This window comes from Empidonax traillii, unplaced genomic scaffold (assembly GCF_003031625.1).
Source record: "Empidonax traillii isolate 1590-97213 ecotype Southwest subspecies unplaced genomic scaffold, ASM303162v1 scaffold53:size2875158, whole genome shotgun sequence".
In the NCBI taxonomy this organism is placed as follows: domain Eukaryota; kingdom Metazoa; phylum Chordata; class Aves; order Passeriformes; family Tyrannidae; genus Empidonax; species Empidonax traillii.
The window spans coordinates 938,454-964,633 of NW_020955246.1; the positions used below are offsets into that span (position 1 = coordinate 938,454).

The window sequence follows — 26,180 nt, forward strand, 5'->3', positions numbered from 1 at the left end:
AGGGAAACATTTCCTTTTTTCAAGAAAATTATATCTTTATTGGCCTTTAAAGTGGATAATAAATTGAAAGGAACACCTCATTCCCTCCCAAACACACAAATCGCCTACTATACTCTTTAACAGAGGTAAAGAAAACAAAATATCTTTATGTTAAATAACACTCCTCATTAAAAGAATGCTCTTTATTCAGTTCCATATATTATTTTTTGGTCTGGGAGGGAGGAACAGAATCTGTAATTTGGCTCAGCTTCCCTGTATTTTCTTATACTGTGGGGTAACTGATGAGTTTCAAACATTTATATTTAGACTATATTACCAGAAACAGCTGTTCCCAGGAAAGCTTCTACTTCCAAACTAAACTCACTAAGATTCAGAGAGGATCAAGCGATAAGAGGGTTCTTTGGACATTCTCAGTCAGTAAGAAACCAGTAACACAAATATTCCTAAATGACTGACCCTGCTGATACTTTCTCTTCCTTGAAGTTCCAGGCCTTATACTCTTGCAAGAAACTTTGAGAAGCTTCGGGCTAAGATGCAGAAAAATACTCAGAATGTGATACTAAAGCTTGCAAAAGAGAAAGTACATGAACAGAATCTAAAATTTAAAATAGTAATTAAAAAACCAGCTTTTAATCCATGTTTTTAAGTGCCTGAAACCTCAAGGTTAGGACTTCAGTACCCTGTATATAGCTCATGAATGCAATTAAACTGAAATCAAAGAGAGTGTTTATATTTCTCAGTCACATGCACAGTCAGTTATCTTTGTAACCTCTGGTCTTTACAGACATACATACCTATCACTGAAGTTGTAATAGCTATTAAAAATGCCCAACACAGAAGTTTGCAACATATTTACTGACAGTTAAATGATATTTAATATTGTTTGCTTAAGTTTGAGCCCTAACAAACTTTGAAGTAAATCCACGCACAAACTTGGACAGTTTTCCCCTGAAATTTAGCGGGAGCCTTCACCGTGTACATATGCAAGGCTACGGGCCCTGTCCGCATCTACAGAACATATTTTTTTTCTTTAAAGAGCAAGAAACAGTCCTCAGGGCCTCCAAAATTGTATTTCCAAGCCGTAACAGCAGGGCTGGCACCCCGAGCGAGAGGTGCCGCGAAGAGGGCGCCGCCCGAGCGGACCTCGGCCCGCTCTGCCCGCGGCCGGGGCCGCACCAGCGCCACCCCGCCAGGTCCTCCGCCTCGCCAGCGGCTTGCGGGGCACCAAAGCGGGCACGTCCTGAGGCGCCCCGCTCCGCCACGGACCCCACTGCCCCTGTACAGCGCCCCAATCCGCGCCGCTCCCACCACCGGACCGCAGGCCGCCCGAGCGCCCGCCACGGAGCGAGCACCGCCCGCCCGCCCGCCGAGGCGGCTGCGCAAAGCCGGGCGGCGAGGGATGGCCGCTCGCACCGCCCCCTTCGCACCGCCCCGGACGGGCCACGGGGCGGAGCTGCAGGAAGTGGCCGCCCGTGGTCGCTTCGGCACCGGGCTCGTCGCAAAGGGTGCCCGCGGGTTGCCGCGTTTTCCCGCCCCGCCATCACTGGCCTTCTGCCTCTCGCCGCCCGGCGCGGCCGCGGGGCTGGGGCGGCTCAGACCGCCCCCCCGCGTCCCTCCCGCCGCCTCCGCGCAGCCCCGGCGGTGCGAGGCATGAAGCTCAGCAAAGCCCAGTACGATGAGATAGCCCAGTTCCTGGGGCACGTGCAGCCCACCCGGCAGAGCCTGAGGAAGCTGAAGGAGAAGTTCCCTAGGTAAGTGCTTCCCGCCCTTCGTCGCGGGATCCCGGCGGCGCCCTGCGGGCTGGCTGCGGGCGGGCGAGGGGCCACGGGGGCCGCTCCGCCAGCCCCACCCGGTGCCCCAGTTCTGGCCCCACATGGTACAAAATCACCAGGACATGCACACCGTCGTCGACGGCAAGCAACAGTTCGCTAAAGCTGCCGCTGCGAGCAGGGTACTGCTCACCCACCGTGACCCCGAGGAGTTGGCACAAAATAAAGGAAGCTCATCCCCCCGACCCTGCCACACGTCCAAGTGAAAGCTTTCGGGTCCCTTCATGAGGCCCTTAAACACCAAGCAGCTCTTCTGATGTGAATGAAGCCTTAAGGCTTGGGCTGTAACTCTGTGGTTGAGGCCAAGGGTGGAACCCATCCTGCAACACCACTGCCCCTGTTGCTTAGGCAGAAGGGGCTTTCTGGACCAGTTATTTACTACCTGCTGCTACTTTGCAGTTGAAGGCTGGAAAAGGGATCATCTTCTGACTTATGGCCATTCATCTGCTTCCATGCCTTAGGGTTCAGAATTGTCAAAAGCATTTGCAAATGACCGTAGGCGAGCGTGGAAAGGTGCACATGGCAGGGTGTGCTCTATGCACCGATTTCATTGCCAGAATTTGCTTACTGTCAACGAGAGAATTGTAAGGAACGTTGCAAGGCTTTTCACTTTTGTTTTCAGGTTTGGGGGAACGATTACTAGAGCTGAATTGGAAAGAAAAGTAAAGTGGGTTTCATGGGGGAAAGAGTGGTGCTGTCTCCAAAATCACCAGAAATAATACAGAAAAATGTAGGGGTTTAGGTGCTATGCTTATTTTCATAAGAGAGAAATAAGTAAAGCAGAAAATCATTCACATGCTTCCTGAATGAGCCTTGCTAGTCTTACCGGAAGTGTGGGAGAAGAAACTGACACCGTAACTTTAGGTGGATGAGGAGCCAACATTAACTTAAGCTTTGAAATTGTCCAGTGAAATCTTTAAATTTTTAGGAAAGTCTGTAGTAGTTAAAAATCAAGATGAGGGAATAGCCCTGTTGTAGAGAACAAGTGATTCTAAAGAAATTTGATTCAGGGAGTGCATTGAGTTGCATTGTTGGGAACCCAGTTCACCTTGCACAGTACTTCTGCAACTTGGAAACCACTTACCATGACAGCATGTGTCTAAAGAGCTTAGACTTGGCTTTACCACTTTGGTACTAATGAAATTAGGAATGTTTATATATATTTGTGTGTGCGTGCAGGCATTACACATGTGCACATGTTCTCTTTTTCTAGTCTCCTTATAAAGCTGTCTTGAAAGAAGGTTAGAATTGGAGTTTGTTTTCCGGGTCAGAACCTGCTGCTGAGACAGATCCATAAGCACATGAGGGTCTGTAGTATGGAAAACAAGTTTGTCGGAAAAAGACCAGGCCTTTCTGATACATTTTACTTCCCAGTCCACTCATTTGACACTGCAAAAGATCCATTGAGTCCTCTGTTTCAGAACTTGGTGACTCCTGAAAGACTATGTGCAACTAACATTGTAAGATGACCTAATCACAGAATATTCTGAGTTGGAAGGGACTCGCAAAGATCATCAAGTCCATCTCTTAAGTGAATGGTCCGTATGGGGCAGATTAGACTCACAACCTTGGTGTTACTAGCACCAGGCTCTAACAGGGTCAGGGTTAGTTGGGAAAAAAATAACTGTTTTGTAAGGCAGCTGGTGTGGTGAACACTCAAAAGCAGAGATTAGCTATAGTAGTTGCTTCCATAATTAGCTGGCTTAGCACACTGTTACCTTGTTATTCACTTTATGTTATGAAAATGCCCTCTTTTGAATTCTGCTTGTAGGCCTCTCCTGAATTTTTTTTGCCCATCCTGGCCGAAGGCTAAAATCTTCTTTTTGAGTGATGAATTAACTGATAGCTTTTTCAAAAATGCCTGTCTTAAGTATATTTTGAGGAGGTCTACATGTGTCCTTTCTGTGAATGGCTCAGGAAGTGGTATTTCTTTGTTGTATCTTTGTTTATTTCTCATAGCAGGGCAGATGCAGAAGATAAATAATACACTCCAAGGTCACTGCCTGCCTTAGCACCAAGGGAGGTGTATTAAAATAGATACATGTTACAGTGTGTAGGACAGGCATTCTCTGTAACTGTTGTCTTGTAAAAGAGGCCAGCTGCAGAGATTTGTAAACTCGTGTGCCATCTTAAAGGGGAGGCTTTTTCAGTGATTTGTTTTATAACTGTGAAGTAATTTTCTTGTAATCTAGAACCTTTGTCATTCCCTTCTGGAATGGGAAGGGTCTCACTGGACTTTTTGGCTGCTTTATTTTTCTTTATGAAAGCCAGAATCAAACAAACAACCCCCTGCTCACCTCAATTTTCTAATTCAGTCTTTTTAAGAAAATATTCCAGAATCTGTCATGGTACTTGCAGTGTGATGAAGGTGTCCATAGCCAGTTTGTCATTATTATATGGTAACAGTTGCTGATTCAAACTGGAAAGTACTAACATCCATAATAGCTGCTTTCACCTTGCACTTTCAATCTTTTCCTGGGAAGAATCAGTATTCCACTGGTAAAGCAATACATAAATTGACAGTTTTCAAATATTTCTGGTTCCTGCTGCCTCATAGATCTTGAGAGCCTTTGGATTTCTGCATTAATCTGTTCAGGTTTTTTCTAATACTGTCTTATCTCTTGGTTCCTCCCCTGGTTGTTGTGTTTCCTGAAGTCTGAAAGTTAATGCTCCATATTTGTATAAAGTGTCTTTCACACTTTGTCAAAGGGCCTGCTCCTGTTCTGCAATTTCCCCCTAAGAATAGGTTGTAATTTCTGTAAAACAATTGCAACAATTCAGTATATAGGTATTCTCTGTGATGGCTGACCTGTGAGTCTAAATAATTTTTTAACAGGGTAGTTTGTGCTTTACTGAGATTACTACTTCAAAAGAGCATTGCCATGTGACTTATTAATGTTGAAAAGTCAAAATTAGACTGCTTCTCATACTGTGTATACAAGCATTGCAACTTTTTTTTTTTTTTTACAACCCTGTAACATTACAGTCAACATGGATTTAGTATACTTGGCTTAAAATCCAGTTATTTTGCAAAAAGTTGGGAATCAAGTTGCTGTTCTTTTTCTATTAGTACTGTGCTTTGTATTCCATGCCTGGTAATTACAAATGTATTATTAATTTCTTTATTCTTGAGGTATTTGTTACATGCTTAGCAGTTGTCTTCTAAGAGGTTCATGTTTAACAGCAGGATATTTGGATGACCTGAGGATTATCAAAATGCAATTTTGAGCTCTAAGCACAATAAATCTCTGCCAATATTGAATCACTGATCCGTAGTTCCTTTGATCTTTTTAACCCATACACCACTGGACTGATAATTCTTTATGTTCAATGCTTTTCTGAAGTGTAACACCTTTTCTTCTTTGTTTCTTACCTGAATCTATCTACTTGCTAATAATTGTGGGTTTCTTTGTTACTTTTGTATTTTATTCTTCTTTCTCTTCAGCTATGCACTCATGTTCTTCTGAGATACTATTCTTCTCAATGAGACCTAATGTCTAAATTGAATTACCCATTGTAGGGCTGGTTATAGGAAATGTAGGGTATTGCAGGAAATGTTCTGAGAAAGTTACAATCCCTTTATTTTCAGTGTGTGTTTATATCTTAAATGGTAGTTAGAGCTGCCTGCAAGTAGAATCTTGTAGATAAGAATCACTTCAACTGCAACTATTTATACTGACAAGATGAAAGTTAGACCTTTAAACCTTTACCTGTATTCAAAGAGTATTTTAACTTGTCTTAAAAAATCCAGCTTCAAAGGGTTTATACTCAAACTGATATTCTAGTACTTCGCTTTGGTTGTTTACTGTTCAGTTCCTGTTTTAGTTGTTTCAGTTCTTCTGTATATGGAAGAATATATTGTGTCTCTCGGAAACTTTTTCTAAAGCTCCTTACCAGTAGAACATGATTGACAAATGACTTGATCCTTCTCATATATATACCTTTTACATATTTTGCTTCTCTTCTCTGTATCAATTCTGATTGAATATTACAGTTTCCTTGATTGAATCTTCCTGTGGTGTCTACCAAGTTTTGTAAGGGTGAAAGCTTTGCTGACCCCATTCATTATGATACTATCTTGTAGGATTTTTTTTAATGTGAATTTTTTTCTGGTTTGGTTCTGTTCTGAGTGTTTGAATTTCTAACACTAGGCTGTGCTTGAATTGGAGATTCCATAAACTTTCTTATGGTTCAAGTTGTCTCAGTAGCCCTGAGCATCTTTAGTGATTCCAAAATCCATATGCTTTTCAAGTTCTTGCATTGAACTGTTGTGAAATATATTTCAGTGCAAATATATTCAGTGCTGTATTCTTCCACAGCACAATTTACGTAGTTCTGTATTGTTTCTCTTCTTCAAGTTGGTGTTTCCAGCCTAACTTTCCTTTAGGTACCTTCACTTGTATTCCTGTAAAAGAGGTATTAGTTTCTGAGCCTGTTTGAGTGCAAACTGTTACAGAGATTTTTCAGAGTACTAGGATTTCAAAGTGTTAGAATTTTAACAGTTGCTGTGTGCAGTTCTTTGCTTTTCTCCCGTGAATCTATTCAAAGAAGTACTGTCCTGTTTGTGTTCTTTCTGTGAAAACTTACTTCCATGTGATCAGGAGGAGCTATTACAGCAGAAAGGTAAGGGAACCTGGCATAAATGTAATAGGAGTACCTTTTTTTTTTTTCTGCTTCATTTTTCCAGTAAGCAAGAGGAAAACATGATGCACAGCTTCATACTGATATACTTGATATTTAAATATGAATATTTGGTTTTAATGTGTGCAACTTCATATTTGATTATTGCAATGCACGTAGTCATTCCCTGAGCAGATCAAGAGGTGCACATTCCTCTACACTTCTGACCTTTCTTCTTCATTACATAATATCACTTCAGTTTTACACACATTTTCAGTAATTGTCTTTCTCCAAATTACTGATTACTAAATGCTTTATTAAATGACACCAGACCTGGAAAGCACCTCAGCAAGATTTTTCATTTGATAAAGGTGTATCTGTGTGGTAATGTCTTACATTGTAAATTGGAAAAAACAATCTGTTTATTATTTGTACATTTTTATAACTTTCTCAGTGATGATTCATATTGAAACTAAGGCCCTAAAGAAGTTTTAAATGTGTGGTATCAGTGTTATTTCTTTTACCAGCTGCTTTTTTCTTCCTCTTATCCAGTGTCATTGCTGCCTTTAGTTTTGTTTTTTAGAGTTGGTGGTGGATATGACTCTGACTTTCCTGTTCAAGCCAATTTTATTGACAAGGAAATATATTGCTTTCTTGTGAATAATTTTATTCTGCCTTTGTGCAGTTACTTAGATTATCAAACAGTACTGCTCAGCCCATGATGGTTGTGCTGGGAAACAGGAAGGTAGAACTGCTTCTCTCCTTCAGCCCCCCACTTTTTTTTTCCTCTCCACTTCTGTGTTCTGGAGCCTGCGGATTGAGTTGAGGTGGAAGGAGAATTCTCTGTGCTCTGCTCTAGTGCTACTTGGACCTGCTGTTATCCAGGAAGGAGGACTGGCAGACGCTTGTGAGCAGGGGCCAGATGGGTGTCTGCGTGGCTCTGAGAGCTGTAGGCTCAGGACTCAAGCACAGGATTGTTAGACACAGAGTTTGTATCTATGAGCAGGGCAACCTACTGCTGTGTGACAATTCAGTTGCACTCTTGTCTGCCTGGAAAGGCTCTTGTCATAGCAAACCCAACATGATTCTTGTATCTGCTCCTGTTCTTCTGAATGGCTGATTGATTAGTTATTTTGAAAAGCAGGGGAACTAGACCGTTTTTCTTTACTCTGCAAACACTGATCTAGCAAATCTCATTTACAACATCGCCTTTGCCCCATAAGTACTAGAAACTTACTTTACAAAAAAAAACCCCTAATTTAAAGGCACATTTTAAGCTCCTTCTGTTTTTCCATATTCTCACTACATAACAACAAAATAAATTCATGCTCTGCCTATATAAACCACCTCATCGTGTTTAGTAGACCAGCTCATGAGAGAAAAGAAAGCTGACATTAGCAGGAGATGCAGAGAGACTTGGAGGGAGATGGTAAATGGGAGATGGTATATTCCCACCCTCTCTATTTTGGAGTTAGCAAATCCTTTGCACCAGTGTACTGTGTTTGAATGTTGTGGAGGATATAATGAGAGCATCAATGAAACTGAATTTTTAGTTTTGTATTTTCCTCTTCTTTTATGTTAGACTGTTTTACAGTACTGTTTGTTTTTGTCTCTTCTATGTAGCAGAAACCTAATATGGTTTTAAATTTGTTATGTACTTGAAGCTGCAGTTAACCTCACAAATAAGCAGATTGATAGTAAGAGATGAGAAAGAGGTCTTGGCTCATTATTTGAAAAGAAAATTAGCAGTATACAAGTTTCTGGAAGTGTCCTACAATAAATAGTAGCACATTCAAAATAATCCTAAAATGAAATCAAAATTTACTGTAAAAGTAGTTATGTGAGCTCTAAACTGATATTACTCCCTTTAGAAAGATGTTCTTGCTATTTTGACCCTTGGTAGGAAATCTACTGTATTATAGCTTTGGTAGGGGTGACAGTGGGCAATACAGGTTTCTCTTTTCACTTAAATGTCAGTAAACAAGCCTTAAAGAATTTGTAACTGGTTGGATTTGGTATGACTTGCTAAAAAACTGTTTGCTTGTGCTATGATCCTAAATAGGAAGTATACCAGTCCTCTCCTGTAGTATGAAGTATTGTGTGATAGATATTAACAAACAGCAAAACAAACTCAGAAAAACTTTTTTTCATTATTCATTAAATTAAACATAAGATACTTACTTAAAATTAGCTACTGATAGCAATGGGAGCTTTCAGAGTAGAATGGAAAATAAAATTTTGCTTACTTTTGTAGGTCTCCAACACCAACAAACAGGATTTAGACAGAAAACTTAGATTGGCACGCGTAACTACTAGGTTTCTTGGACATGGTTCCTTTCCAGATTTGTTTGGAAAGAGATGGAAAGGGGTTTTTTGCATTGTTTGCACCTATTAACAGAAAAGTAGATGTAATATGTAAGCATGTATCAGCATGAAAGTTAATTTTGGGGGAAGTTCATTGTAGTTTTTCTGCCGTTTTTATAAGTGTAACCATCCTCTTCCTTACAAGCATCCCCACATATGTTGTCCATCCTAGCAAAATTCAAAGCTATTTTGAATGTTAGTCTTGAATTTTCTTGAAATAATACACAACGAAACTTAAGGTTTTACTTTCTGAGTTTTTGAGTACTGATAAATCTCTTTCTTCTCTCTTAATGTTTTCCCCTTCCAGTATGTGAAGTGCTACCATATGGGAGTACAGTTCATTTTATAAAAAAAAAAAAATCCCACAGAACAGGACTTACTACACTTGTGAAATTCATTTTGCTGAGTAAAAGGAAACCTTTTTTGGCCTTGAGGAATTTATACAAACCACTTAGAAGTCAATCCTAAATCCTTTGAAGATTCGATGGTGAAAGACAATGATTGGAGGGAGCCTTTTAAAGCAGACTGGAAATTAGTTCCCTATAATTTGAAAATGCATTCTGAGTCTGTTGGATCTGTGCTCTTGTTAAATACAGAAGAAAAGAAAGAAATAGAAAAAGAGAGAAAAAAGATACCGAAAAATACAGAGAGAAAAGAGAAAAGCAACAGGAAAAAAAAGAAAAAAGGAAAAAAAGAAAGAAAAATGTAAATAAGAGGGACAAGATGTGAAATACAAGAGAAAAGAAGTAAAAGGGAGAAAAAAGAGGGAGAAAAAAGGAAAAGAACACAAAAAAGAGCAAAAAAAGATAAAAAGAAAGAGAAAAAGAAAGAAAACCCTCTTATATGTCAAAACTGGGAGAGTTGTCTTGGTCACAGTGTACACTACTGTGTTGCTTTAATTTGGTTGTACTTTTTTTGGTTGTACTGTGTGGTTTAATTTGGTTATACTTTTTGACACTTCACGGATTCCATGGATGTGATAATTACCCTACAGTAGGACAGGAATAGAAGTCTTGTGGCACAGGTTTCTCTAAGTATTTCGTTCTAAAGCAAGCTTGGTGTCATCAGACAGACCAACATATGTCTTTAGATTTACAGGCAAGATTATGGTGGTTGTTAAGGAAGGATGAAGTGGAAGTTTTAACACTGACCATATGTGCGTTTTAATTGACTTGTGGATTTTAGGATACCATTATATTCACGTTGCTTGTATTTAAGGAATATTATGATAAAAATGGTAACTCTTGATTGTATTTCAGAAACAGCTCCATACTGTATTGTTCTTCTGAAACCATCAAACAAGTCTAGGCCTGAGTTTTATGAGCAGAGGGGATTTGCTACATCAGAATGGAAAATATTTTATTCATGCGTTGTTTTTTGGACAATCATATTCTGGGCTATATTACAATGGCACGATAAATTGCTGAATACACTGTCTGCTGAATATGACCTCACCATGAAAAATTTGATGCATTAGAGTAGGAAAGGTTGGAATATATCAACGTTAGCTGACAAGGGACTTTGAATTTTGACCTAACACAGATGACCTTTGTGCGCAATAAAAGTGAGTTTAATCTCCAGGTCAAGGTTGAGGTGAATGGTAGGGCAATGTGTATTGGTTTGTACTGGCTATGGCTGGATCACACCTAGCAAGCAAAGAAATCCAAGGTCTTTGCACTTCAGAGTAACCAAATGTTTGATTACCTAAAGTTTATCCATATCTGTTTTACCACCTTCAAAAACTGTGCGATGTTGTAGACAGCTAACCCTTCAGCAGCTGTGGAATATTTCACTTGAAGCTCAGTGTTTCAGAATAAGCGATGTGAGGCACGAATATTGTGCTCTTATAGATCACTGAATAGGTAAATAAAATTTCTCCTCTAGGGTGCAGAAGAAAGACTGTCAAGTATATTACCTTGCTATGAAAAGGGCAAAATCCAGAAGCTTTGTTTCTTTGACAGCTAACCCGTCTTTTGAACATCGGAAGTTTATTCCTAAGTGTCTTATGCTTTTAAGAGGAACACAATTAAGAGAGCTCTGATATGTTTCACTAGGCAAATACAAAGAAAACAGGTCCTTTTGAGCACTCTGTTTCTGCAAAAGGTATTTGATCAAAAAAGCTAAGTTACAAAATGTTTTGGGGGTTGTCAAGGTTACTTAATAAAGATGTATAGATGAATTTAAATAAAAGATTGTCGTGTTTTATAGTAGTCACAAGCAAAATCTGTCTTTTTAACTGGCTGGTGTTACAGGAGTGCTATTTTACTAACATACTAAAGGTACATTTGCTGAATACACATGGAAGAGTTGTAGCAGTAGTGCTGTGGGAAGGAGGGAGTTCCCTTTAAATCAGCCAGGGGAAAAAAAAAGTTCGAGACTAATGGAAAGAACCTCTACTCCTTTAATAGAGCCTGCAAAATATATTCTCCAGGACTGATCAGCTCTGAAGGCTCTAGAGGTTTGATGATTGGAATGGCAGGAAATCACGCTTTCAGGACATAACGAATTGACTAGGCCATCCATCATTTGTTAGCATGCGCCGAAACACTGGGTTTGTGTGCAGAGGTCTGTGATTTAGTAAATACTTGGGAGATGAATAGAGCTTACACACAAGGGAAGATATTGCTGTCCTTCAGCAGCCTTAGACACAGATCCCTGCTGAGAAGGCCGTCTGACAGCAGCTCATCAGTAACTGGCCTGTCACAGTCAGTGATGCCCACCAGCCATCCCTAGTATATTAAGTGCATTTTTAATATCTGCTTCAGTAGATTTAATGAAGAAAATTTAGTTTTCATACTCTGATCACTGCTTCCTCAAGTGTTTTAAAGCATTGAGTGAAGCACTTCCAAGAAAGGAACTGTGCTGATAACTGGAGGAGTTGATTGAAAATCAAAATGAAACAGAGGTGTTACTATCTAAATAGTTTCCTTAAAGCAAAACAAAAATGTTTGTAAAAAAGCAGTGATTATCTTAGAAACAATTGACCCTCCTGCAGAGGGACCTTATGCAGCAGGCTGTACAGCAGCAGAGATGCAGCACTTGGAAAGGTGTTTGCACAGTGGTTCTGTTTAGCATGGCTGGGCTTGCCAAAAATTTCCTACACTTTCATGTGTTAGTACTTAAATCAGATGATCACTGTGTCTGGCTTTCAGAGTCCAGAGAGGAGAGTAGCTGTGAATGCAAGGAATGGAATATATAAGTTTTTAATAGCTAACATAGATTTTGTTTTGGTTTGGGCACTTCTGCGAGGGATGCAGTTGGTTAAAATAATTTTAGCATTCCACCATATTATGTAAACTGATATAAGAAACAAATAATAAGTCAGAATGGAAAATAAAACCGCTATTTTTATAACTTAGCGGACTTATCGAGAGTTACTCAGTACTGACATTCTGCATGTAAGAATTGTACAGAATTATTTTTTATCTTCAAATTATAGGATCTTTTGCTATCCATACGTATAGATAAACTTCATAGTTGTTTGATTTTCCTGTGAACTTTCAGGGAAAACATCTGTTTACATAAATGCAAGTATGTTGGTTTTCATTTCCTAACGAGATTCAGTGCTTATGATATTTACTTCAAGACAGCAAGACAAACAACTCGATTTTGTTGGACACATCTATCTGCAACATTCACTCCTTGAGCTTTTTCTCCCTCAGGAATCCATTCTGTGTTCACAGAAGAGAAAGCAGGTGTTGAATGAGACCTATAAATTTGATTCTTGTATGTGTCAAAACAGTAATGTATTAAATGCATATTATTATAAAAATTTAAGATGTGTCCTAAACGCTTACATTTTTATAACACATGACAATATTAAATAATACATTTTCTTGTTAGCATCTGTTTGCTGTCATTGTTGGCAGGACCTATGATTTATTACTTAAATTAATGACTACAACCATTTTAGTGCTGATATATGCCCCTTATGGCTTTTCGCATCACTTAGTAAAGTAACATATATGCTTCTATGAGAGTAATCTTTTAATTGTTTATTCCTTTAAGTTCCTGGTGAAAGTAACACCTATTTACAATGTGAAAGTTTCAGAAACTTGTATTACACTTCAAAAATGAGTGAAATAATGCTAAGGATTAATTTCTGTAAGAATATGGGATACAGAAACTGATCCTGCTAAAATTGTCTTCTAAGATAAACCAGATAGAGTATTGTTTCCAAGAGAAACCAACAACATTGAAATATGAATGGAAAAATACTGTTCTGTGTTCTTCTGATCGGGTGATGGTTAAAAACCTTGTTCATTTGTTTGTTTGACTAATTGGTACCGTACATGTAGATTTCAAACTCCCATAGGCATGCTCTGTCATTAGTTTTCAGCTTGTATCTCATGGAGTCTTTGTTGTCCATGGATTTCAAATGAAGAATTCAAGTAAATGAACTTCTTGTCAGCAGGCTTAAATTTGCTTAACAGGAACCTGCACCTGTTTTGGGAAAAACATTCTGCTTTGTGAACAACTTCGGATGAAAACTTCTGTTTCGTAAGCTGCTAAAGCATTTTTATTTCTCCTAATGTTTTCTTTTTGTACTTTTTTTTTATTCTTATGTCCATAACATTTTGAGTATGATAGTGATATGAATGGGATATATTATGCCTTCCAGTATACACACCAGGATATGCAGTAGCCTGATTGATAGTAACAGTGTCATTGCTTTAGGCTGGAGAATTCTTGAACTTCAGTTCCTTGCTTTATCCTTCTTGTCTGCATAGAATGTTGAAGCAAGTGTTGCACAATGGCTTCAGGTCAGGATGTAGTGCTGAAGAGGACTTGATTGTTACGGTGATTCTCCTCTATTTGCATATTTGTATTGAGACCTGCAAGGTCTTCGAAGCATTTGGTGGCCTGGATTCCCATATACCTTGAGAAACTTCCACACTGAATAAAAATATGCTAAGATAGCACGTGTTATTCTTTCACAGAAAGCAAAATGTTGTAAAATATTCATTTGAGTAAGACCCATGTGATAGCAAAAGTAGTGTTTTGTGTAATGCAGCTTGTCTGAAACTGTTTCAAGGACAACATAAAAACTTTGACCAGAATGGAGGTAATACTCACTCCTGTGATTCAATTAATATAAAGGGTCTTTTGGAGTTCCTCCTTGCTAATTGAGAACCCAGGCAACAATAAGGACATCATGTATCTCTATACCTATTTGTGATTGTCTAGGAGATGTTAACTTGTTATCAATCCTTTATCTATACTGGTAACATCCAGTTCTTTATTGCATCTCTTATGTGGAATGCAGATGTGCATTTTGAGGCTACAGCTTGTAGAGAGTACAATAACTAATAGGCAGAGAGTGTGTGTTCCTACAGATAATATGTCTGTTAAACATTAGCCATTTACAGCATTAATATAAAATGCATGTTGTCAGTACAGCTGTCTTTCAGTTTTCAGCATAGCTGAGCAATATGTCTTCCTAGACAAGCCCATTTTCTTGGGATACACAAAATACAAAAAGAAAAAAATAACTCTGAAACTAGATTTCTGGTTCTTAAAGAGCTTAAAAAAGGCAGGTTTTCTTTAACCAGTTGAATAGGCCAAGCAAGTTCTGTTCCAAATAGAGTTTAATGACCTCATTGCAATGAGTTGTCTAACACAGGAATGCATTTTCCTTTATCCTCGTATTAGGAACAAGAGAATATAATTATTGACCAAAAAGAGTAAGTTGAACTACATTTTTTATCTCATTTCTATTGTGTTCTTTTGACATCAGTGGTCTGAGAGAGAAAAAGGAAATGGTCCTTTATGGAATAAATGCATAGTTTCAGACTAAATATTTTCTTAGCCATATCTGTCTGTTTGGTGTGTCCTCTAAGTGTGTAACAAGAAATTCTATTGGTCGCCCAACAACTATTATCCACAAGCTTCCTGCTTGCACTTTTTGTTTTAATTTACTGTGTAGACACAGACCTCACCAGTGACCGACACTGTTATTTTTGTGGTTTTGAGGTTTCTGGGTAGAGAATAATGTCCATTTATCTACAATAGATGCTTGCCATTCTAACATTTTAAATCTCAGTTATTTAAAAATATTATTCAAATGTTTCAACTACTATGTAGAAATGAATATATTTCTATATAGACAGATTTGAGATGATCAACACGTATCACATATTACTGGTTTGCATTAGTTTATTTTGTAATTCTTAGCTCTTTAGTCTCTTTTTCAAGGATGTATCTTTCTCTCGCAATGAACTTTGCATTAGTAGATCAGGATGTTTACTGAAATAACTAGTTAAAATTATTAAAATATGCAGTGGAAAGCAGTGTGCTTAGTTTAATGTGCTTCTGAATATTAAATGCTAGCAAAATGGTATATAGACACGGAGCTATTTGTTACATTTTAGTATATGAAGCAATAGCTGTGTAAACTGTAACCTCGTAATTTTGCAAGTTCCACTTTATCATGTAGCTGTAAAAGGCAATCAAAATAAATCATGGAAGATGAAGAAATATTTTCTAGGGCTTTCTGTGTGCTTTCAGAAGTGGCGCTTGATCCATGAAATTTTAGTAAGCATATTAAATAATACAATATGATGTGCAACGTGTCAGGTCTGATAAATTATTTTGTATAGGACATTTATACAACATATGGTGAGCTGCTATGTGAACAGCTTAATGACTAAATTATGTTAATCTTTCTTGCCATATTTACTTTTCATTTAATAAAACGGCATTTTCAAATTTTTATTTTACTTTTTTGATCATGTGTATATATAAGAAAGGTGTAGGTCATCTCTGAGAAGCCGTGACAGTGATCCAAGGTTCCTCAGCTGTGCAGTGTACATAACACAGATGTTGGGAGAGTCATCTGTCAGCTATGCCTCTCCTATGGAGTTAAAGTTCTAGGGGGAAAAGAATTCGACACAGTGCTGTCACTGTTACATTTTCACAATAGAAAAGCATGCAAATATTCAACCTCCTGCTTAGCAGTAGTGCCCTGTCTAATGTCTGTGCTGGTTAGAATAAAAAAATAGTGGGTGCATCTAGGGCTCATAGATCTGACAAAGGTCATGCTATGCTGGGCATTTGAATTGGAAATTGTCTGGACTTAGATTTTATAAAGCTCCCACTGTTGTCGGGGAAAATTTCAGCAGGGTTTTGTCCCTAGAGAGGCCTCTTAGGCCCTTTTCTGTCCTATGAATGAATTTAGATGTGAGGGTTTCTCCTGCCTTAAAACTGTTAAGTTCATTTTGCATACATCCCCAGAGAGAAAAATTGGCAGATGCTTTTGTCTTGGAAGTGTTTAAAAGAAAACTGCAGAACAGGAACAAGGGAGAGAAGGGGCCCTGCGTGGAGTCCCAGAACATTTTGGAAATGGCCAATATGCAGTTTTCATCAGTACTAAGGCGGGGCGCAATATGGTGCCTGTAGCTCACTAGGGAATATGAATGTTGATTAAGCATACTCCCAGGCTTTGAAATCCTGAAAGCAGTGTCAGAATAATGGATGTTGAGCAAATGTCAAGCATTTGTTAATTTCTCTGTTATTTGGAGTTTATCTACCATGATCAATCAAATAAACTAGTGCTTCTCTGTTGTGGCATGTGTCATTGATATGGTGATTAGGTGGATAGAGAGGCCTTCTGCCTTTTTTTTTTTTTTTTTTTTTTTAATCCAGGTAACAGATTACATACGAACAGCCATAACTGTAAGTTAAAGATTTGTTTGTAGTTGGTTTAGTGGAAAGTGGTGCATTAACAAAATACTTTGGGAGTAAAGAAAGAAAAAGTATTTGCATATTTGTTGTACTAAAAATTGCATTCATGCAATATTTTCCATTTTTGGCCTTGCAGCTCTTCTGTCTCAATGAATTTCATTTACTTCTCAATGAAAGTTGACAGATCTTTTACTTATTCTTAAAAGGAAAATTTTGAAAACAAAGGATGTCCACCCCAAATTGGGACTAATTTACGGTTTGGTCCACTTCTTACCTCTAAATCTTTTGGTTTCTGTAAACTATAAGCTCAACATCCCTGTCATTGATGGGGAAACATGTTTAGATGCCCTTTAGTTAAACGTGGAGGTGACTCTTTGACTTTAGTAAGAATACACACTCTTTTATGAAAATATGTCATATGTAATGTTTATATGTTATATATATACAAGTTGTTAGTTACTGACTAACATGCAGAAATATTAACAGTCCAGTTGAGAATATTTTTCCCTCTTTCTCAATTTTCACTATTTTCTGATGTCCTAGTTCTGTTAGTTTGCCATTCCTAAAAGTTAGGTAACATACAAAGACCTGATACTTAAATGTGAAGGAAAAATTAAAATTAATCTGAAGGAGAAGAAGGCTCTCTGGCCTATGCTGCTTTGCTTTAATATATAAAGGCTTCAAATATGAGAGGATAGAGTTGTATGTTTTATGTGAGGCCTTTTTAAGAGTTACCTGAGCATATTAGCAGTCAAATTTCACTGAATTCCAGTGAAGTTTATTTAACCCCCTTCTTATATGAATATGTGTATTTTTATGACGTTTTTGATAACTCACAAAAAATTAAGAATGTCAGTAAATCGTGGCACATTACTTGATGCATGCTGAGGTCATCTTCAGTTTATTTGAACACAGAACAAATGTTTGTTGAACTAGTTTTCCTTCTTCCTTGGCTTCCACATTTATTTATCAAGGCCTCTGGGCTCATTCCACCAAAACTAGTCAAATTTTGGTGTTTACTGAAGGTGATGCTATATAGTCAGTCTTACTAACTGTTTACATCAGAGATGATTGGGTTCTGTTAGTGGATGGAGTAAGAGTCCATATGGAAAGCAAACCTTTTTCAGCAGGATTGCAGGAAAATGCATGAAATTGCATTGTATGTGTTTTCAGAGCAGTATAAGGAACACCCCCCCCCCCCAAAAAAAAAAAAAAATCCTCTGGAAAGGGGAGGAAGGGAAAGGAAAATCTTGTTGATAGGAGTGGAAAGGACTCGAGAAGTTTTAGGATAGACTAATGTAATATTGTGATCAGCTCTTGTTAAATGTTCCCTTCATATTGCCTGCCAGTTGTAGGTAGACAGCTTTTTTTTTTTTTTTTTTTTTTTAAGAATGCTGGAGAATAGTAATAAAAAGGAATAGCTGAATTTCCTTCTTATGCATTTCTGCCATCTTTCCAATGGGAAGTAAGTAGTGGATTTAAATTAGTATATTTCCTCTATGGCACAGTAAGCTATATCCCTGGGGCTGAAAGTAGACTGTAAATATCTGTAGGCATGGTACAATAACTTATGTATACAAGACTAAGTACTGCACTGTTGGGTAGATAGACAGATAAGAATTATTCCCTTTTTTTTCCTTTTGATTTGTTAAATAATTATAAATAACTTTAAAATCGTAAGCTTTTAAATTATAAACACTGTTTAGGGCTTAAGACTAAAAGTCTCAAGGGGACTAGCTATAAATAGATTCCCCTCTTGCCTTCAATCTGAATAATTTCCAAAATTGGAATTTACTAAAAGCTATCAATTTGGGATCATCCATGTTTTAGTCTTTAAATTATATCCTCGATATTTTTTAAATTATGTCATGAATTGGAAACATTAATAAGATCCTGACTTGTTTAAGGAATTAACAGTTTTGATTGGATAACTGGAAGCTTTTTTGACTTAAGGTGTTCACTTTTTACCCTGGAGATAGCTATGCAACAGTGTGTGTGCTTGACATGTGATGCATGCAAATGCTAAATACAGTAGCAGCATGAGGCAAGTGTCATTAACAGTAATTTATGTAATGAAAGCCACCTGGCTGTCTTTGTAATTAATTGCTTGTAAATAATAAATTTAAATATAGTTTATAGTTTTCTAAATTTGATTATATATTTTTAGGAGCAAATTGTTTAAGGGAGTTTAGGGATTTATTTAGTTTTGAATTGGCATGAACATACTTTTTACATACAGGCTAATTTTTAAATGTAAAATCAATGGTCTAATTAGCTTCAAATTGCCATTCATTCATAAAATTTGTTTTCTAAAATTAAACATCTAGTTTGTTCAGGACAGTAGAGTTTTGAAGAAAAAAAGTTATAAAATAGAATTATTTTCCCCTTTCTCCACAATCAGTAAAGTTGATACCGAAGTCTGAAAAACTTACCTTGACTTCTCTTGATCTGATTCTTTTCCTGGGCAAAAGGGGAAGCAATATGATAGAATTATCCAAACAAAATGGGGGAGATGAGCAAAAAATAAGTATTTCAAATATTGCTTTCCAGTAATAACCTACTAAGTGAGTGTTTTTTCTGTATATGGACTTTGGCCCTATTAGGAGGGCAGATGGGAAAGGTAAGGGATAAATCCCTAATTTAAATTGTGTCTTCTTTGCCTTAACTGCTTGTTGAGCTCCATTGCTGTTGCACTGTAGGAGCATCTTTCTTTGCACAACCAACATCAGACAGCAACTAGTTTTTTGTATTTTTGTCTGTTGGTTTGACGTTTAGATTGTGGTCCTAAGATAAAAATGTCAAACTTGCAAACATTTTTGATACAGTCTTAACTGAAGTAAATCAAAAGAAAGTGGATAGTGTGCAGTTAAGTGAAGATTGGGAATCTGCAGATGTTTTGCCTTTATTGTGAATAAATTTTGGTTTTGTATAACATCTGAAAATATTTTTCTGTTTGAAAATTGGACCTTACAAAATAGTTTTATATTTTTATGGAAGAGACTTGAAACATTAGTGAAATAGTATTTAATTAAAAAGGTGTTTGTGTGGGTTTGACATTGAAGTAGATTTCAAATATTCATGCCACAAGCACTGTTTGATTCCAGAAAGAAAAAAAATATCAAAACAATATCTTGGGCAAATTACCATCTATTTTCACTGCTTGTTTACTAAGATAGGAAGGCCAAAAAGTCGGTTCTTCTCATTTGAAACTGATATTCTTCTATTCCTATGTTTTTAACCAAATTATGTGCCAGTGTTTGTCCACTGTTATAGCATTACGTTGCTCTTCTCATCATAACCATATATATGAGAAGGGAAAAATAGCATCTTTATTGTGACTTCTCTTTTTGTGTTGGGAGATTGATCAGAAATACTTTGTAATCATTTGAATACATCATATTTTGAGTTGCACTTGTATTACTGTTGTTGAAAGTTAGATTTTTGTGGTGTGTGTGAAAGAAGGTGTAATCTCTTTGAAGAGATAGCATTATTTTGTGATCATTGCCTGTATTGGTAATTCGTATTTACCTCTGCTCGTTTTTTTTTTTTCCACATCTGATACAGATTGTTCATAGTCTGCAGTTGTTTTAAAATATATTGGCTGTTACAACGGACACCAAAAAATTAGGTGTCTACAGGAAAAATTGGTGCCGTGTTCTTAAAGGAACTTCTAAGTCTTTCTAAATGAAAAATCAAACAGTATCTAATACTGGCAATTTTCCTCTGTCTGCTGCTAGAACTTATTGGCCAACTAGGTCAGACATTATTAAAGTTCAAGTGGCCCAGTGGGAAAAGTAATGGCCTTACGCTACTATGAATTTTAAATGCTGCCATTTCTATGTATTGCACCATCATCTGTTCTCTCACATCACTAAATTGTATAGAAGTTGTGGGACCAACCAGTGTCAAGGTCATAGAAGTGATGACTCTTCTCAAGTAGCCTTCTTGGAGCTTTGTCATACAGTTATTCTCATAACCCTGGCTATAGGTAGCAAAGTTGTATGAACATGCCTGAATTTAACCTTTTTATTATCATTGTGTAATATAAGCCTGCAATGCAGGATATCTTTTTCCTCAGAATCTTTACTTTTGGGTTTTACTTTTGATCTTACATAAAGGTATGAAATTGACTTCAAGGCAAAGGCAATTTTTAGCAATCTGTATTTAAATGTTTGAGTTGAGCTGTTGTACAGTTTACTGAAGTGGATATCAGAGAATTTCGAAATTGTTTAGTGCTATCATTCTCCAGATGAACTTGAATTTTATCTTGATTTTAAATGTAATGGTAGTAAGTCTGAAATGAGCATATCAGCAGGTACTTCTTGTCATATATATATAAAGATATATAGATATATACACTTAACTGCATTTTTATAATAGTAATATATTTGTAATGGGAGTATTTCCTCAACAGCACTGTATTAACTTTGTAGTCCCCAACGTAGTAGCTACTGATAATGCTTCATTGTATGGAAAGCTTCTTATGCAGAGATAATAAAACTAGTTTTGTATTCCAGACTTGAACAAGTGTAGTTGGAAAGCTGTAAAATTGGAAGATGGCCACTTCATAGAAGTTACCGTGTTGTAACTAAAGACTTCAGTACTTTGATGTGACTTAGTTACTCTAATTCAAACTCATATATTGATTTAAACACATATATTCACACACACACATATATATAGACAAGTATATTGATTTAGCTTAAATTGGTAATTCACTGACTTCCAACTAATCAATGTTAGATTTGTGAATGATAAAGTACAAATGTGTACAGAGACAATACTCGGCTTTTTGAGAATTTTCACTCAGAGAAGTGACCGCAAGCATACTAACTATAAGAAATATTGTAATACTAAAGGCTGCAGTGTAGAGAGGTTAAATCTGTGACTGTTCTAGAGGTCAGTGTGCCTCCTTTGTGCCATGTTCTTCATTGCTTGGATGCATATAAACCTAACAGTTCCCAAGCTTTGTCAGGCCTTTGGTATTCCTGACCCTTCCTAGCTCCTCATATGGCATCATTCAGGCTGCTAAGAAGCCTTTTTCTTGTCCTGACAATCCTGGTGCATGGAAGAAATTCTGAGAAACCACTAGCTGTCACCTCCTCTCAGGTGGGAAATTTAGCATCAGACTGGCATTTGCAGGTTTAACTGTGGTCCTTATTAGCCTGCATCCTGCAGTTCTGGGCAGCCATGGAGGCTTTACACATCCATGCACGTGTTAGGCATTTGCAACAGTGCTATTTGTAATCCATTATTGACAGAGTTTTTACATATAAGAGTGGACTAGTTAGTATGTGATAAGCAGTATAAACATTGCTTCCTTTAGGAGTCCCTGTTCCAAAGCATTTGCACTGCAGAAGATGAGAATTTGGCTGTTTAGGACAAGAGGGCACGGGCTTAAGCTCTGCCGGGGGAGGTTTAGGTTGGACATTAGGAAGAAGTTCTTTACAGAGAGAGTGATCAGGCATTGGAATGGGCTTCCCAGAGAGGTGGTGGATTCACTGTCCCTGGAGGTTTTTAAGATGAGGCTGGATGTGGCACTGAGTGCCATGATCTAGTAATCACAGTGGGGTTGGATCAAGGGTTGGACTTGATGATCTCGGAGGTCTCTTCCAACCCAGTTAATTCTATGATTCTATGATTTAGGTTTCTTTAATGTCTTTATTAACATAACAGGAAAAATATATTTTAGACACACATTTTGGAACTTCAGGGTAGCTGTGAGGAGAATTCCTCTTTCACCACCAGTCATTTAAATTTGTTGGACATATATCTTTCTTTCCTCGCTTAGATTCTTAATCCAGCATGGCAGCATCACACAGTTCTAGCCATATTACTTTTATTTTAAAGCTCGGTATTGCATTAGTGAAAGTATTTTTGAACTTATACATGGAAGGGGGAAGTTCTTTTCCAATTACTAAAAATGAGAGACTGTTGCTGTCTACTTCACAATGTATCGTGAAGGATATGACTAGCGCTACGTACTCACTCTGGAGACTGAAAGAAACAACTTCTCCAACTACATGAATTTCTGTTTTCCAGAGGAGGTTTGACACTGCTGCTATGGGATTTTACATGTAAGAGCTTCTGGATTTTGGAAACAGAGCTCCTGCCCCTACACTCAGTTTTTTAATCCATATATTTATCACTTGGTGAAATGGTCCATTTTGTGAAAAGAAAGCAATGAAGATATTCTATTTAACATATTTGTCTCATGGTGGACTTCGTTTTGCCCCTGCTTGTCTACACTTGTGTGAATAATTCTGGATTAAATACTGCAGTTCATATTTACTCTTGATTTATTCTTTTTACAGATCTCTCTAGATACTCTTCCTTTGTTTCACGGTAAAATACATTAAATATAAAGCTGAGTTTTTACTCTTTCTGTTTTAGGCAACAAGTGTGGCATTAAAGATGAGGGAAAGGAAACTCATTTAAAAAAATAGATGAAAAAAGGAAACTTGGTTTTGCACCTAAAACTTCCTATTTTCAGTAATCTCAGAAAATGAAGTAAAAACCTGTAAGTTTATTTGATCCTTAAAGAATTAATTATTTGCAAGGGATGATAATACAATATTTTCAGAATTTGTTCTTTTTGGATTTTCTTCTGGTGAAACTGAAGTAGCAAATAATAAGTTGGACAGCTCTCCAGATCTTGGCTAGAACTGCAACCCTGCTTTGTTGAGATGATGATCTGATCCAGTAAAATTATTTTCACCATTACAAGCTGGTTCTTAGCCAGTTTTATATCAACTCTAGTTATGAAGCACTAATCTGCTTATTTAAACTACTGACTTATCTGTTACTACTTTATATGTGAGCACTCATTGCAAACCAGAACAATTCTGAAAAACTTTCCAGGGATTATAGCATTCCTCCTCTACCAAATTTTGGGATTCATTAGAAGAGAATGATCTAAATTTTATTCTTACACATTAAATGATGAGAAGGCATGTTCTTTTTCCAGCACCAGACTTGCAATTGTCTTTTTAGCTTGACTGATCTCTAAATTCTTAATTTCTCTTATCACTTGTTCTGGACTGATTTTGATTTGGGCATCCCATTTTTAAATGTGAGGTCTGTATATTACAGATCTCTTTGAGATCTGTAATACCTTTCCCTTTTTTTTTTTTTAACTACAAGCAAATTTTTATATCTTTATATCAAGCAAATTTTTATATCTTTATCTATATCTTTATATCATTTGGGACCTAGAAATTACACTTCATTTTTTTAAAATAAAAGTAATTTATCTCTAAAAACATCGGCATTTTGAAGCAGATTTTAGATTTCACAGTTTTCTGCCTAAATCCAGTTATGTATTGACAAGACTACAAAGTACATCAGGCATTCAGATGGAAGTATGCCACTGACATCAACACAGAATAACAAAAGGTAAATTGATTCATTATGGATGCCAGTGTACATGAAAAAGAGGATATCTGAAGAGTGAGGCTCGTTGCTTTGAACAGAGCTCTGGGAGTTAGATTCATTACCATCTGGAATTGCGGAAGAAAATGTTTCCACAAAGTGATCACTATAGAATTCAAGAGCAAAGTTTGCATGTTTTCCTGGAAAATAGATTTGGCTGTACAAGAGGGGTAACAAGTTAATTTATTAATTATTCTAACTAGGTAGTATTCAGAATTACGAGTTTGGGGTTTTTTGTTTGTTTGTATCAGAAAATCGGCAAATCTGTACCTTGTACAGTTGTTTCTCGACAAAAAGCTTGCTTGACACAAACATGTCTATATCCCTAGCCTTCAAGTAAGCCATGAGGCTTACTATAGAGTTTATTCCATGGAAAGCACTCAAATGTTATTTTGAATAAGAAGTATTTTCAGTGTTAGGTGTGTTGTCCTGGATAGCTGAGCTATATTCATTTGTCTGCTCATTTGTTGCTTTGAAATTTTGTATAGAAGGATCAGAGGATGGATGGAGCCCTGGGAATTTGGCTGCTTCTGTAGAAGTAATGATAACTTCCATGGCAGTATCCCTGCTGTCTGTATTAGCAGTTGTGATCATGCTGTCTTGCTATACAAGAAAGCATGTTCATAATTTCTGTCCCCTCTCCAAGTACGTAGTACTGTCTTTTTCAGTCCTTTCTGAAACCATGATGTTTCAGATGCCACTCCCTGGCATCTTGCAACAGATGCTCCAGCTGTGTCTTGAGGAGCTATTTAATTTTGCCAGGAAGTTGTATCAATGGAATTGTAGCAAGGAAACACTGTCAGATAAGTGGTTTTAGTGTTTAAGACAGGAATTATGTTAACCAAAAGAAATATGGAAGCAGCCCTGTGAAGATATAAATCCACTTCTCTTGGGGAAGGAGAAAGATCATTTGGTAGTAAGGCTTGAAATTTTTTGAATGACGTTATTGAAATAATTCTCTTTGCCACAGTGGTAAAGTTTCTGTGCTGCAGTCCAGTACGTATCCAACTTGCACTGTTTATTGGAATGATCTTTTTAGTATTTGTGCTGAGTCCTAAATTATCTGAACAGTTGGAAGCGTCAGAGAAAAGGAATGTTGAAGTAAATGGAAGTAGAAGGTCAAAATCCAAGGACACCAAGGGGTCAAATAAAATGGACAAGAATCATAGAAATATGTAGTTTTGAAAAGACCTCTAAGGTCATCAAATCCAACCATTATCCTAGCGCTGCCACGTCCACCATTAAGTCATGAGTGTAAAAGGAGGGATAATGATCTTAATTATTTTTGGTCTGTCGGTGGGTTTAATAGAATAATGGTACAATAAGAACAGTTATCATACAAGGAATAGCCTAAAACCACAAAAATTGTTGTGTGAGAGAGAACTCAAACCAGAAATCTAGTCAAATGCTGTCCTGCTTGGTTTTCTTCACATTTTTCTTGATATTCAGTTCTACCACTATGACCATGTAAAATCTGCAAGATAATAATAGTTATGTTGAGAGCCATTAGGGGGCCATATGATTCCAACTTTATAGTCTGCTAGGTTGTGGGGTTTTTCAAATCAACTTGAAATGCCTTAGCTTTCTGTATGTATATAGCCTGTGTAAGTATATAATCCTAATTTCTTTCCTTTGTTAACCTTCTAATGATTATATGTGCATGTTGAAGATTGTCACCATTTGGGGAGGCATTCTGGTATGTAGCTCCTGACCTATGTGTCACATTATGTATATTTAAGTAAATATTTATTTTAATAATATTTATTTTAATAAAATATTCAAATTCTTTACTGTATTGTAATTAATTTTTTCTGTAATTCATTAATTTAATAAATCTGTGTATTAGTTTCTGTTGCTATCATTTTTTTACGGCTTTTAACATTCAGTCTCGGTGAGTACTCGGGGTGAACTTTCCCGTGTGTAAAATACCAAAGATCAAGGCTCAGCTTACTGCTGTCGCACAGATGCTGTGCTGGTCAGACAAGCTCAAAATACAGAGTTCTGGCAAAGATGTTGAAGCTCAACTATATATAAGACAAACTAGTAAGGTCTTTATATAGTACTGCATTAACCTACACTTTGTTCCTGATTCTTCAGCTGTTTGGTTTAAAGGTAACTTTATATCATCCTGCATATACATACTGTCTGTTTAAACCTGAACAAACCATTTGTGCCTCTATTCCCTTTTGAAAGTGGGAGTAAGACTTCCTTATCTTAAATTATTATTTCTGAAGTATGGAGATTGGAAGAAGG

The 26,180-nt window shown here is 37.1% G+C and overlaps 1 protein-coding gene across 4 annotated transcripts in view; it reads left to right on the forward strand.

The window, feature by feature from the left end:
* The first annotated feature begins 1,471 nt into the window (after positions 1–1,471).
* The window catches only part of CUNH15orf41 (chromosome unknown C15orf41 homolog), a 122,480-nt gene continuing 97,771 nt past the window's right edge, over positions 1,472–26,180 (forward strand). The window contains exon 1 of one of the 4 annotated variants that reach the window (XM_027879283.1): positions 1,472–1,751. In XM_027879283.1, the coding sequence (XP_027735084.1) occupies positions 1,651–1,751 (101 nt within the window). In that variant the 5' untranslated portion in view covers positions 1,472–1,650. The remainder of the gene's footprint in view (positions 1,752–26,180) is intronic. The other 3 variants (XM_027879281.1, XM_027879280.1, XM_027879282.1) reach the window with 3 other exon arrangements.